Raw genomic sequence first — 14,964 nt, forward strand, 5'->3', positions numbered from 1 at the left:
AACAAACACAATTGAAAAATAAGTAATATTGAAGGAATTTCATTGTTCACCAATTGCAGGGTATTCTGGCTTCCTATGCACGTATAAATGGATTTCAAGAGCTTTCTATTAGAAGGGAATGAAGAAAGATACCAAAAAATTTGTTACTGAATGTGATGTATGTCAAAGAAATAAAGGAGAAAATGTAGCAAGACCAAGTCTTCTTCAACCCCTTCCCATACCTGAACAAATATGGACCGACATTTCCATGGATTTCGTAGATGGGTTACCCATTTCATAAGGACAAATCACTATCATGGTAGTCGTTGATTGTCTCACAAAATATGCCCATTTTTGTTCATTATCGCATCCTTATATAGCTGCTCGTGTTGTTCAAGTATTTGTTGACCATATAATCAAACTACATGGTCTACCAAGATCTATTGTCACTGATAGGGATCCAGTATTCACAAGTAAATTTTGGAGACAATTATTTCAATTGCAAGGCTCTAAACTTAATTTTAGCACATCCTACCACCCACAGTCTGATTGACAAACATAGATGGTTAATCGATATTTAGAGAATTATTTATGTTGCTTAACTGGTGATAAACCCAAGGAGTGGGCTGGTTGGCTTCCATGGACAGAATGGTAGTATAATACGACCTACAACTCAGCTACTAAGATTACCCTATTTGAGGTTGTTTATGGATGTATACCACCCTCAGTTAACTCATACACACATGGATCAACAAATGTGCATTATGACGACCAAAACCTATGCACAAAGGGCCAAATATTGCAACTTTTGAAAAAACAACTTATGCAATGCACAAGCAAGAATGAAGCAACTGGCCGACATGCATCATTCGGAAAGAGAATTTGCAATAAGTGATTGAGTTTTTCTAAGATTTCAACCATACAAATAAGTTTCAATTCGTCCTTTAACCTCTATGAAGTTGTCACAAAAATTTTATGGCCCTTATAAAGTGATAGAACGTATTGCACATGTTGCTCATCGCTTGGAGCTTCCACAAAATTCTATAATACATCCTATATTTCATGTGTCTTGTTTAAAGAAGAAATTAAGCGACAAATTTACTCCTCAACAACATCTTCCTGAAGTGAATTCAGATGGTGAAGTTAAGTTTCAACCTTATGCTACTTTAGAAATGAGACTTGTGAAGAAGAACAATCAAGCCATGGTTGAGCTATTAATTCAATGAGACAATTCATCTATTAATGATGCAACATGAGAATTATATGATACCATTCAAGAAAATTTCTAGAGTTTGTTGCTAAACAACCTTGAGGACAAGGTTGTTTTGAAGGGCGATGGAATGATAGGATCCTTCAATAGATTTATTTAAATAAATTCTTTAACTTTTTTTTCCTTTTCTAAAATAAGTTTTAGACGTTTTCCTTTTCTAAGATTAGTTTTAGGTAAAATATTTTCTCATGAAAATATATTTTTATTTTAGATCTTTTCTTTTGAAAAGATAGTCTAGATCTCTATTTAAAAAGACGTTATGTAATTGTGAAAGATAAATAATTTTTCTTTTAATTAATTAATTTCATTTGATTATTGGAGGTTGATTCTCTCGAAATGATCACCTTATCTCCTTTTTGTTTTTTTTCCTGGGTTCCTATCAAGGAAACCGCTTGTGAGAGGAGAGGCAGTGTGCGCGAGAGGAAGAAAAGAGATGATCTCGGTAAGGGAGAAGGAGGCTAACCACGAAGATTGACCGTGTCAAAGGCAACTGGCAGTCGGCAGGCGACAAGAGAGATGGCGACATTATCCCTCTGGCAGCGCCCAAAACCCCCCTCTTTTTTCTTTAATGCCGGTGAACAATGTTCTCCTAAAAACCCTAAATGCCCCTCCCTCCTCCTCTTAGTCCTTCTTACCCCACGCAATAATATCCCTATCAATATTTAAAAAAAAATCTTAGTGAATAAGTCAATTTATCATCCTACTTATATATTAAAATTGTCTCTTTTTTTAAAAAAAAAATCTTGTTTGATGCCCTACAGAGGCAAACTTGCCATTTATGAAACTTTGACGGGTAAAATAAGAAGTTTAGGAGCAAGCCAGCCAGGTGAAATATTCTTATTAATCTTTTCGAACCACCACCAGCGCCTCATCTCCGTTCTCGTGCCGTCCGTCGTCGTCAATTCCCACTGCGTGTCCTTCTTCAATAGCTCCACCTCTCTCCCAGCCCGTACCTTCCATCTCACGCGTCCCCCCTGAATCCCGGTTGCCTCCCCGTGGAGCAGATGTCTATCGCAACCACCGCCCTCACCCGCCTCGATCGCCTCTCCCCGCTTCCCGCTTGCCCCTGCCGCGCCCGATTCGCGACTCCTGTTTCCTTCTCACTTGTCTTTCCGCGGGATCGGCACCTACTTCCTCTGCAGCAGGCGACACCAACACATGCTTCGGCCGACGCGTATCGCTGGAGAATCGGCGCCGCTTTCCCAGGTAATGCGAGGTCAATCCCTGGAATCAGCTCCAGCATTTGGGGAAAGTTTAAAAATTCGATTTTTTTAGGTGATGCTATCGCTGGGAATCCGAGCAGGGATTTTCGGGGCTGCCTGGGTTTGGATGAGCTTCTTTTAGTTGCCGAAGTGCTCTGCGTGGCGCCAGCCGTCATGTGTTCGATCTGGGTCCTCGCGAGTAGCGCATTTACCGGAGCATTAAAGGGTTTCCATATGTCATTTGGAAGTAATTTTTTTGTCTTGCAATACTCGCTGCTTGTTGGAGCGGTGGTGGTTGGGAGTATGATTCGTTGCAGGCAGTGGCGGAGGATTTGCAGGGCGAACAAAGATGGAGTGGTGGTTGGTTTTGTTGGGAGGCTCGAGAAGGTGGAAGAGGATATCCGGAGCTCGGCCACCATCCTTAGGGTTTTATCTAAGCATCTTGAGAAGCTTGATACTAGGTTTAGACTCACTAAGAAGGCCTTAAAAGAACCCATTCGTGAGGTAATACCAATCTTATATTTTTTTTTCTTATAAATCGTATGCTTTGCAGATTCCTTTTTGTCATAGCATTCAGCCGGGTTTTTATCCACTAGAGCTGGTTGCAATCACATGCCCACAGCAAACTTGGATTCTATCACTACACAACTGAATGCTGTGGCATTGCACGTACCTCGTCTAAACTTTAGTCTTTTTTCGGTACACCTTAGGCAGCTATAGGCATCAAACAGTTGCTACTTACAAAATCTTACAATGGATGCATCAGATGCCCTACCTTACTTACCGGAACTATTATACAGAAAGGTTAGGAGTTAACTCTGCAGTGGGTATTGTTTAGCAACATAAAAGATAGTTGTTAAATTCAGTCAAAGCTAGACCACGGGATTTTAACATCTATTGCAGAAATCTAGGACTGTTAATACCTGCACTATAATGCAGACACAATGTCTGGTCAACATATGCCTCGCCAACGCTCTAGTTAATACCACAGCTACTCCACTCCAACTGTAAGTGCCAGATGAAGTGGATGCCCTATAACCATACCATGTCCTGTGAAACTTATCCAAAACACAAGTACAGTATTGACTAGGCTCCATATTGGCACGGACTATAGAACAAAGCTACTAGAAGCATAAGTATATGAAAACTAAGCATGATCTGGGAATACCTTGTCAAGGAAGATTTGTTACACATGCAGTATTCTGCTTAAAAAGCAAGACCAGGATTTCTTTGTGGTAGCGTTTCAAAAGGGTCTGGTGTTGGGTACCATTAGTATGCCAAGTCTGTTTTCTAATAGATGTTGTACAAGAAAAGTTGGATGTATTGAAAGATGTTATAACTTGTGAAAGTTGATTCACTAACTGATTATCCCCAGAACTCAAACCATTAAGAAAGGAGCCAATCTTTGTAGTTGCATCTTTAACACTCACCCTTCATATATGGGTTGGTATACTTTGGTTTACTGCCCACCGAATACATGCATTGATGAGATATATTGTTGGCATTTTCTCTACTACCATGTTAAAGTGAGTGGCTAATTAATTATTGGACTATTAAGAAAGGGAACGATAATTGTATCCTTAATGACTTGCGTAATCTATGCCTTGATCTATTATAAATGTGTTTATTTACCAAAATTAGTAAACCCATCTAGCTGAGGCTAGAGTTTGCAATAATCTGAGAAAGCAAGCCATTCTAGTAATGCCCATTGGACCCTTTATCATAGTATTAATATGTAATATAAAGGACTTTGAAACCTAAGACATTGTTATTTTCACATTAGTAGCATTCTTATGTTCAATATCTTTATGAGCATGTGCAGCTAATGTTGGTGCCTAGGAGCAAACAGATTTGCTGATTCTTATGTTCAATGCATTTTTGTGTAGCTTGCTATAAGTAACTGACGCTTAATCTTACTTTATATTACATAGCAATTGATTCAGGAAAATAGTAGACAAAAGTTATTTGCCTTGCTGAGTGATCAGGAATTTGTCAAACTGTTGGCAAGAGAATCTTTTTCTGATATGATCTGGGAAAGCTACATTAGACAAGACCAAAAGAAGTGTAGATAGAAATATAACCTTCTCTTATGATATACTGAACCTTGAAACTTAAAATGAAAAATGTTCTTTGTACCTTGTGCCCTTTTTACTAAACAGAAAAAAGGAAAAGGAGACATTTCTACAAAACTAGCCATCTATATTATTTTATTACTTTTCCTGACAACTTAAAACTTTCTATTTTCTGTCTTCATGCTTTTCTTTTGCGTAATAAGTATATGGGTTGGTTAACTCCAAAGGCATAATTTGATGCTGCAGACGGCAGCCTTAGCACAGAAGAATTCCGAAGCTACTCGAGCATTAGCTATACAAGAGGAAATTCTTGAGAAAGAGCTTAGAGAAATCCAAAAGATTTTGTTGGGAATGCAGGTGAGGCTTTGTATTACAAGAATAGTGTCTTTATAATCTGAAATTCTGAATTACAGATTTGTACAAGTACTAATTAACTGCAATGTCTTGGTCTGGTAGTTTCCATTGAGTTTTTTTTTCTGAATTAATATTTCAATCATTTAAAATTTGATGAAGTTCTAGTGGTACTAAGATGAATATAGGAAAGGCAAGTTGAGAAATTTTAAAAGGAAACAGTAAAGAAAGAATTAAATAAGATGAACAAGAATTTTTTTATTGTAAATCTATTATTATGCATAAGAGATATTATAAAGAGTTATTCATAGGAAAAATCTTGATAGCTAAAGTCGAGAGCAGAGTTTATGGTCATATGCCTAGAAACATTTATAAAAGAATGGTGCAACTACTGAGAAAATAGAATCTTTATCTTAAAAAATGCTAGAAATGAAAATGTTGAGATGGATATGTGAATTTACTAGGAGCTTGCATTAGATGAATGGTATCGATATGGTCAAAGAGAACCAAATTAATTGAACTTACAAATTTAAGAGGCAAATGAAGTTACAAAAAGGAATTTTCTAAAAAATTTAAACAAGCTTAGTATACATGGCTCAAAAAGAGAGCACGAAACTGATCCAACACTTGGGACATATGACCTGTTTATGTTATTGAATGGTATATATATGTTCAAATAGGACCAAATCAATTAGAGTTATAAGTTTAAGAAGCAAATGAAGTTATAAAAGAAAACCTAAAAAACGAGTGCATGAAACTGATCCAAATATTTGGGACATAGAGCTTATTATGTTGTTGAGTGTTTGGTGAAGTCTGGGGGGTTGGTATTTTCTGCATTATCTTCTTCCTAATGGATTGGAGAAATTAAGAATTGATGTTTCCTAGGCATAAACAATTTTCTGGGTTTTGTGCACTGTGGTTGTCCCTCAATGATGATGATCCTTCTAGATGGAAATGGGCAGGAGCATGATCCATACATGTAGAGCTTCATCAACTTTGCAAGTGCTATTAGTATTCCTTAACCAACCTATCACTATATAAGACAGAAGGGAAAGTAAATCTATTTTAAGTTGCTCCGTCTAAGAAACCCAATTGAAGCAATGCTAATAGCCTAATACTAGTATTTGAATGAATTGATGGTTTTGCAGCAGGTAGAGACCCAATAGCAAACTCCATGATGAACGATATGGTGGATTGGTTGTTATCAAGTTACCCATTCTCTTTAGTAAAGCAAACTATTGTTCATTAACTTGAACAGAATTATCATAAATACCTTCTTAAGTACTTTGTGTCCTGGTGTCATTGCAATCAGACCCCTTCTTGAAATTATTGAAGTTACTGAAAAAGTTCTAGCTTGGTTTATTGACACATGTTTTCCATATTCAGCTATCAAAGCAATGCTGAAAAAAAGTATTTGAATTAATGAACGGTTTTTGGTAGGTAGCAAGCGCTAGTAGAGAACTTCGGGAAGAACACTAATGTTGATTTGTCTTCTTAACTTATCAAATTATCCATTCTCTTTAACAGCACGTGAACTTAGAAAAAATTTGTCATTAAAACCTTCTCAAATACTGTGTTCAATAATGATTACGAAAATATTGAAGTTGACAATAAGTTTCTCTTGTTTTAGTAACACATTTTTTTCCATGCCCGACACTTAGCTGATTCTTAGTTTACTGAATAGAATCATTAAGGCCTTTTCATCTATTTTCTTTGCCCTATAATGATTTTAAAAATACCCTTTATGTTTGAATTATCAAAGTTGCCAATAAGTTTCTTTCTTGTTTTATTCACATTTTTTTGCATGTTCAACTCATGTACTAATGATGAGGGTAAAACAAAGTATTTGCATGAATCAATAGTTCTGGGGCAGTTAGAGGGCAGCAGTAGAGAACTTCATGAGGAACTAATGTATGTCAATTGGTTCATAACTTATTATCCATTCTATTTAGTAAATCTAACTAGAGCACATCAACTTAGAAAAGAATGATCATGGAAACCTTCTCAAGTATTTTGTGTTTTCCATGATTGAAACTATCAAAGTTACTGATCAAGCTTCTAGCTTGTTTTAATGCTATTTTCCCCCCTCCCCCCATCTTCAACACCTTTATTACAGGAGCAACAACAGAAGCAGCTGGAATTGATCCTTGCACTTGGCAAGCTAGGAAGATTTTTGGATACCAAGGAGAGCTCTTCAGAAGGTAGTTCTGCAACTAATAATCCCATTTCAGTGAAGAAAGAACTGGAACTGGAAACCCAGTCAGAAAGACATCTTGGATGAAACATTCGAAACAGCTCATTTTTACCGAGTTGTAAAGATTTGGAAGAAGTATCAGATGAGCACTTACCATTGGCATATAGGTGAATAAGTGTTGCAGTATTGGAGCCCAAATGACTCGAAAAGTTGTTCAAGTCAGAGGGAGGAATTGAAACCTTTCAATGTATAGAGTTTGAACAGGATTATTCTTATTTTATTTGGAATCCGTGTTCTCTTCCTAGTTTGTAATGTTTTGCTTTTTGTTGCTAGCAAAAATGATCGAGTTCTGAAAATCGAAGTGGCAAAATTTCTACCAACAAAGTGGCACAATTTCTACCAACAAGTTCTTTTATTATTATTATTTTTTGTGTTCTTACATATATAATTTCTTCTTATTATTATTTTCATCATATTCTAATTTTGTTAAATATTGCATCGTATTTTTTAAATATAGGTGCTCATCCAGATAGTACGTTCTTAGGTTATCTAAAAAGAGATAAATTATATAGTCAAATTGATTATCTAAAAAGAGATAAATTATATAGTCAATTTATAATCAATTGTTAAGTGGTGTTAAATGGTTAAAGAATGATAGGAGTTTTTTTTCCTATTTGATTCCGATCTAATATATGTAATATGCTTATGCTCATGATTTTGAATAATTTGAATTCAATTCAATTATTATTTATCATAATCATGATGGGAAAAAAATTGAAATTAAACTCTCCAATTAACCATCCGAATTTCTAGCCCCCAAGTAGGTTAGTTTTTCCGGCTGGTAAAAAAGTTTCATGAAACTTGTTCAATCGTTTCAGAAATAATCAAATCTATATCGATACAACCAACTAAAAAAATAATTTCTTATTAGAAGTTGATATACTTTTGATTAAATTGTTTTTCTATTGATTTTTTTTTTTAATTTGTAACGTGTTTCTTAACTATTGTTAGGTTACCCTAGATACTTTTTTTGGTCAGTCCACCGTGGCATCCTCGTAATTTAGAATCCCTATAAAACCAGGTCAGTGTTCCCGATGCCTTTCCTACCTCCTCAAGTTTCATTTCCAATGGACGAGAACACGAAGTTTGTCGGCGCCGCCGGCGTCTGCGTCGACGCCCTCAGCTCCCTCTTTCTCCGTTTTCTCTCCGATGGTCCGCGCTTATTTCTCTTCTCCTCCGGCGACGGCGGTCGGATCCTCCGCCGCTTTCTCTTCTGCTCCCTCCACATCCTTTTCTCGATCCTCTCCCTTCTCCTCTCTCGCCTTGCTTCCTTTGTACCTCCCTCCCCTCCTCTACCTCGCACCTCCGCTCCGCCGCTCCCGCTCCCTTCCACATCCGATTCCACGAGCGCCGGCCGCGCCCTCTCGCGCGTCCTCTCCGCCGTGTCGCTCGTTCCCGTCGCGTCCCGTAAATACGACCTCGTCCGCTCCATCGCGGAACGCATCCTCGACGGGAATCTCGTCGGTGGCTCGGACGAGCTCCAGGAGCTCAACCGCTCCTCCCTGGCCGCCGCGTTCTCTAGGTCGATCGCCCTCCTCGAGGCCGCCGTCGAGGCGGAGGCGTCTCCGGCATCGGTGGATGGAGGAAAGATCATGGAAGCGCTGGGAGCGCTGAGGTCGAGAGTGAGGAGGTGGGCCGCGCCGGCGGGAGATGGGAGGTTCGGCGCGTCTGCGGAGAAGCTAGCGGCGGAGACACTGTGGCTTGGGCAGAAGATGGCAGAGAGCGGCGTCGCCTCAGAGGCGGTGGCATCGTGGGGCTCGGCGTCACGGCTCGGAGCGCTCGCCATCTCCGCCGAGCCGCGGCTTCAAGTCGGGCTCGTTCGGGTTTGCGGTAACTATCCTTCACCCTCTTAATCCCCTTTATTCATATTCTCTCTGGCTTATGATTGATGATTGGAAGAAGCTTTGGAGCCTTTCTCTTCTTAGCGGAGAGAAGCAAATTCTGGGGCATATGGTTGATAACAATTATCTTTTGATTATTTTTTTTAATTTCATTCAATTTATTTTCTTGCGTCCGATCACATCAGAGTAACAGAAAATTTAATTTTGTCAAATAATTCTGTGATGAACAATATTTCTATGCCCCTCATGTGAAGGCTGAGGGATAGGGACTGACAAATGACAATTAGAAATGCTACTTCACTGTTGGACACCATATGAAGGCTGAACCAAAGATGAGAGATAAAATATAAGGATTGACAATGAAAGATATTTATTTCCCTGAGAGATAAATGCTCCCAAGTCGCTTGCCATGAAGCAAGATACTTGATGTTGTGAATATTTCAGATCTAAATATATTAAAGAAAACACATCATTACATTTGATAAATATTAGATTGCTGCAATGAGCTAACAAGGAGCTCGTCTTCACTTCAACCATCTTGTTTAATCGATATGAAATTCATTCCTTACCATCTTGTTTAATCGATATGAAATTCATTCCTTACGTTCCTTTGTTTATTATGATTTCTCTTTCACATTTCTCTTGACTATATTGGTTATTCTTTTCTTAATTACTGAAACTACACTGTATTTTTTTTTTTGCTTCTAGTTAGTGTATTAGTCCCTCCCTGTCTGCTAGGAATTGACTTTTGCTCAAGTTAAAACGCCTCTTAATTTAGTAATCTCAAAAGTATACATATAAATTTGAATGTGACTCATAAATTCATCGACAATCATTAATAGATATACTGGTGGCATAGTAGATAGACAGTAATTTAAGAGATTTTGGTGTTATAGTGATTGAGTCTTTCATCGAGTTCAATCCAGGAATAACATCCATGTAGCTGATACTAAATGCTTGAGACTATCAAAGCTATAGCTTGATGATGGTAGTATCCCTTATTAGCTTTGACACCTTTCTTTTAACCCATATAACTATTGGGTCACCCTCTTTGGGAAATATTCCTAAATAGATTTCTTGACACTAATGAAATATTAATACACCACATATTGAAATCTTTCTTACCGCTGTAAATTTTCTCCAACGCTCATCTCATTTGAGTTGATATCTTAATTATGACAGTAGTGTGGATAATCCTATGAGTAATCAAACTCTAACTTGCCAAGGTGAGTCAGATTTTGTTTTCTCAAACTGAATAAGTACTGTTTAAATTGATTGCTGGATCTCAGATCTCAGTATTCATTGAATTAATTTATTCCAGAAACAGCATGAAATTGCAAACATTTAAGCAGATTGCAAACTGCTTTGAAGATGCTTTTCCCCTCATTTTTTGAGTACACAACTGAATGAGTCATTCACTTTTTAAATTTTTATCATTTAATCCTAATTTTATTTTCGTTGGTTTTGGGTCAGGGTACTTTGTCTGAAAACGTTGATAAGATCAGTCTGTTTGATTACAGTTACAACAATTATAATCTTAATGTTGAACCAATGTGAGAAATGCTTTCTTAAAAATCAACCCTATTACAGAACCAATGCTTGTGTCAAAAAAAAGAAGAAACAAGATACTAGGTAAAAATTTCTTTTTTTTTTCAGATTAAAACAATCTTCTTGTATCAATCTTTTCTTTCTAACATTCCGCAACATATTTTTCCTCTCCATTGTTACGTTCAAAGCTAAGTTATGAACCACTGATTCGGTGACACACTACTGATTATCTTTTTATCCTTGTGTTCAAAGTATTTTTGTTCAAGCACACCAACTCCAAGGAATTGGAGCGAGATGATGGGAAAGATACCACAACCTCTCGATTGCCGATGTTGAAGACTTGGCTGCCGTTACTTTGCCATGCATGCTGCGGAGTTGACAGTTCCATACTAAGCATTCGAGAGAAGGCAGATATGGTCAGCATATTGGAGGAAATGATCGAGAAACTTACTTGGGAGGAGCAAGAAGATGTTTTATCTCAATGGCTTCATCACTTTATCTGTGCTGATTCTGACTGGCCTAACCTTGAATCATGCTACATGCGCTGGTACTCCGAATCTCGAAAGCTCCCTCTAAAATGACATCGTACCTTGTTCAATAGAACTACTACATATTGTCTATAGCGATTCACTTGGAAGATCGTCCCCTTTAGACAAACAAATATTACTAGTGGGTACCGGTCAACTGGTGTTAGCTTGTGTATTTATATTGTCCTATGATGACAGGCAATATCAGGTTATAATCTTTTCAAATATGAACTTACTGTTTAAAGGTTCAATATGTTTACCATTCTTCTACTTATCATTTTCTATATGCTTAAAGGTTCCAAACTCAATGATGTGCTTGTTGTTAAACTTGAGTCACTTAATTGCACTCGTTGTTGGACTTAAGTCACCAATCTGAGACCTTAGATTGCAATTTAAATTATTAGTATTTTAATGTAAATCAAATCTTCATAATAATCGAATTTGTTATTATAGGATCGATTTATATAATTGAATAATAATAATCAAATCTTCATAGAGACCGAGGAATTACGATGGCTACATTCAATTTCCTTATTTACTCTATTTTAATAGTAACTAAGAAGACAGTCGTGGAGGGTAGTTCAGATTCTCTATCCATGACATCATGACATCATAAGATCTTCATGACATTATTATAATTGAATAATAATAATCAAATCTTCATAGAGACCGAGGAATTACGATGGATCAAATTAAATCTCAAGACATCATGATATCTTTAAAATATGTACAAAAAAAAAAAAAGGGGACAGAAGATCCGAACTGGGGTGGAGGGCCGCCTGACTAATTCTACCTCCTACCAAAGTTTTATTTACATTAGGATTCCAAAAAAAAAACCGTATATGCCACTTTTAAGTGGTAGGAAACTTCGGCCCATTACAATCCACCGGCCTAGTACCCCTGTTTAATGGGCCGTTCGGAACCGGAAGGAACCGCATCCTCAAATCTCATTATAAATTCTCGGCCACTCGTTCGCAACCTGCCATTAGATCGCTTCCTTAGCCTTCGGCGATTCCTTTTCGAAACCCTAGAATACAGATCGAACTCATCGCCGGGGCTATGTCTCACTTCGGGAGAACAGGGCCGCCGGACATCAAGGATACATACTCCCTCCTCGTCCTCAACATCAGCTTCCGTGAGTGCTTGCTCTTTTTGTTCGTTCTCTTTCGCGGCTTTCCGATCTGTATTTAGTGTAAAACTCGCTTGCCCTTTTGAATTGCTAGGTACCAACGCCGATGATCTCTTCCCGTTGTTTGATCGGTACGGGAAAGTGGTTGACGTCTTTATTCCGAGGGACCGGAGGTGAGCGTTGGTTGTTTGCCGTAGGATTTGGTGGCTTTTGTTTATTAATTTTATCTCTTTTTTTTTTTGTATCTGCGAACTGGAAGGACTGGGGAGTCTCGGGGGTTTGCTTTTGTGAGGTATAAGTATGCAGATGAAGCGCAGATGGCTGTCGAAAGGCTTGATGGCAAGTTTCCTCCATGTCTTTTTTCCTTCCAAAATTTGAGGTGTTAATGTTTGGTTTTTTGTGTGAAGTAATCTGAAACTATCGGTGAATTATGAATTCTATTTGATGTTATAGGGAGGGAAGTTGATGGTCGGAATATTATGGTTCAATTTGCCAAATATGGTCCAAATGCTGAACGCATGTAAGCTATGAAATTTCTTATTTGTTTTAAAATGATAACTAGACTAATTTAATTCATATCTTTTGGTCATTTTTTAGTAAAGTGATATTTAGTTGTTAGCTCTATTGAGATGCTAATAAAAAGAAAACATATTCTAGATTATCTGAGGATGGGAAATTGTAGGCTGTTTGAGGTTTATAGGCTTAGGTTGTTGAACCATTTCATATTGGGAACATCTTTGGATAATGGCCATCTAAACAAGTTAATGAGTCATTTTGGGGGGTGTGCCAATTTGTCACTTTTCTACTCATAATAATAAATCTAAAACTTCATAAAAAAAAAATCTGTAGGGAAGAATCTATGGTTGAAGGGTTTAATCAAACAACAAATTCTTGGTTGTTAATGATGGATTAAGGCCCCATTGTCAATGACACATTAAGCCAAGGTGGCTCTTTGTAATGCCAAAGACAAGGATTCAGTTTGCCATTAGAGTGTACTTCATTATTTTGTTATGTGCATTCCTTTTGACTAATGTTTTTGTGTTTGTCTTATCATTAAAATTCATTTATGCTCTATCACTTTTGTCTTTTGCCAGTCATAAAGGAAAAATTATGGAAGCAATCCCAAGCAGACGGGGAAGATCTAGAAGTCGCAGCCCTCGCCCCAGGCAAGTCGTTTCTGAGCAACTGAAGTGTTTTTTTTCCTGAATCTTATTGTGAATGTGGATTCTCTTTCCATATCAATAACTTTAAAAAGTTGCATTTGTTATGCAAAAATGATTCTTTTGTAGACTTGTCCTTCCTTTCTGAATGAACAGTGCATATATGTCTCTTTTAGTTCTTGCAAGATGACATCAGTAATAAATTTAGTCCATGGAATCTAAGGAGCTGCTTGATGGTGGAGTCGGAACTAATTAACTCATCTTTTGCTTTGATTTGTGTAAAAAGTAAACTAAAGAACAAGGCAAACTTCTAACCTGCAGTTTTCAATTCTGGTGGTTCATACTTTTTACCACTTCTTCTTCTTTTATGCTTTATTTTTTTTTACTTTCTTATATTAAGGGTAGACAAGGCTTGGTAGCCTTCAATGTCTTCAGGTTTTTTTATCGTTTGCCTCTAATTGTTGTCAAACCAAAGGCTTAAAAAATTATGCAGCTTGAAGTAAACAAGTAGTATTGTTACTTTGATCAAAGGCTTAGATATCTCAGTATCCTTCAATTCCACACTATGGGCCTGTGTCTGTTGACTAAATTGGCTTGTCAAGCCCTGATTCATGCTATGAAAAAAACTAATATTATTTTCTGCATGTTTCAGCTATATGATTATCCTTGAACAATGAAACTGTTAGCAACTGACAACTACAAGTTTTTGCACCTTAATTCATACCATTCAAATTGTCTTTGGATGCTTTCTGGGCTGTTTATCTTTTTCCACTTGTATTAGCACACTTTATGATTATCTAGCAGACATAGAGACAGCTATCGAGATCGAGAATATAGAAGGCGAAGCCGCAGTAGAAGCAGAGATAGGTATGAGAGAGATAGGTATAGTGACCGTGAGAGAGAGAATCGCCGCCGAAGTCGAAGCCGAAGCCGAAGCCGAAGTCCTAGTAGAAGTCCTGACTATCATAGGAGCCGTGGCAGAGATAGCCGTAGGAGCAGGAGTGCTTCTTATGACAGGTAACATTTTGCAGAGGTGCCTTTTTGCTTCTAACTTATTGTGCATATTGTGACTTCTTTTCTTTGTTACCAGTGCTTCACCAATTAGGCGTAGTCCTAATCCTGCAAGGAGTTCATCACCCCGTCGCACTCCTCCCTCAAGCCCTGAGAAAGGGAGCCATGGCGGAAAGTCACCCCCTCCAAAAAGTGTCTCTCCTGCAGGTCGCTGTACAAATTCTCGAAGCCCATCTCCTCACAGCTCAAATGAGGTACTTAACATTACATATTCTGATATCTTCCTTTTGCTCTTAATTCTTAGTTATGTTTTGTAAAATTGCATAATTAATTTAAAATTCTATTTTGCAGGATTGATGGATGCTTAGGTGTTGAAGAACTTGTGTGACAATTGCTGTGTTACTTTTTGTTCGCTGGGCTGCTATAAGGTTACATGTTGTCTTCATTAGACCGCCGGTAGCTTTCAAAATGACTAGCAGATGGTGTTAAACTAGTTTTGGAATTTCCAGGTTTAATTGTTGGACAATTCTGTTATTGTGTAACTTAATACTATCTGCTTTCTTCCCTTTATTAATCTTCTGGACCTATTTGCTCACTATTATCATGGCTCATCTGGACTG

The 14,964-nt window shown here is 37.7% G+C and overlaps 3 protein-coding genes across 3 annotated transcripts; all 3 read left to right on the plus strand.

Annotated features, from left to right (window-relative positions):
- The first annotated feature begins 2,192 nt into the window (after positions 1-2,192).
- LOC121967339 lies at positions 2,193-7,444 on the plus strand. Its single transcript, XM_042517495.1, has 4 exons — positions 2,193-2,455; positions 2,525-2,955; positions 4,770-4,880; positions 6,991-7,444. Exons 1-4 carry the CDS (start codon positions 2,254-2,256, stop codon positions 7,153-7,155), a joined length of 909 nt encoding a protein of 302 aa, XP_042373429.1. The 5' UTR covers positions 2,193-2,253; the 3' UTR covers positions 7,156-7,444.
- Positions 7,445-8,172: 728 nt separating this feature from the next.
- LOC121967340 lies at positions 8,173-11,314 on the plus strand. The gene is made up of 2 exons (XM_042517497.1): positions 8,173-8,958; positions 10,770-11,314. Exons 1-2 carry the CDS (start codon positions 8,196-8,198, stop codon positions 11,096-11,098), a joined length of 1,092 nt encoding a protein of 363 aa, XP_042373431.1. The 5' UTR covers positions 8,173-8,195; the 3' UTR covers positions 11,099-11,314.
- A 693-nt stretch (positions 11,315-12,007) lies between these two features.
- LOC121967341 (serine/arginine-rich splicing factor SC35-like) lies at positions 12,008-14,942 on the plus strand. Its single transcript, XM_042517498.1, has 8 exons — positions 12,008-12,179; positions 12,268-12,346; positions 12,433-12,512; positions 12,627-12,693; positions 13,268-13,339; positions 14,138-14,350; positions 14,424-14,598; positions 14,696-14,942. The coding sequence occupies exons 1-8, from the start codon at positions 12,104-12,106 to the stop codon at positions 14,699-14,701; spliced, it is 768 nt and encodes a 255-aa protein (XP_042373432.1). The 5' UTR covers positions 12,008-12,103; the 3' UTR covers positions 14,702-14,942.
- The last annotated feature ends 22 nt before the right edge of the window (positions 14,943-14,964 follow it).

Source organism: Zingiber officinale, chromosome 3B, assembly GCF_018446385.1.
Source record: "Zingiber officinale cultivar Zhangliang chromosome 3B, Zo_v1.1, whole genome shotgun sequence".
NCBI lineage: Eukaryota > Viridiplantae > Streptophyta > Magnoliopsida > Zingiberales > Zingiberaceae > Zingiber > Zingiber officinale.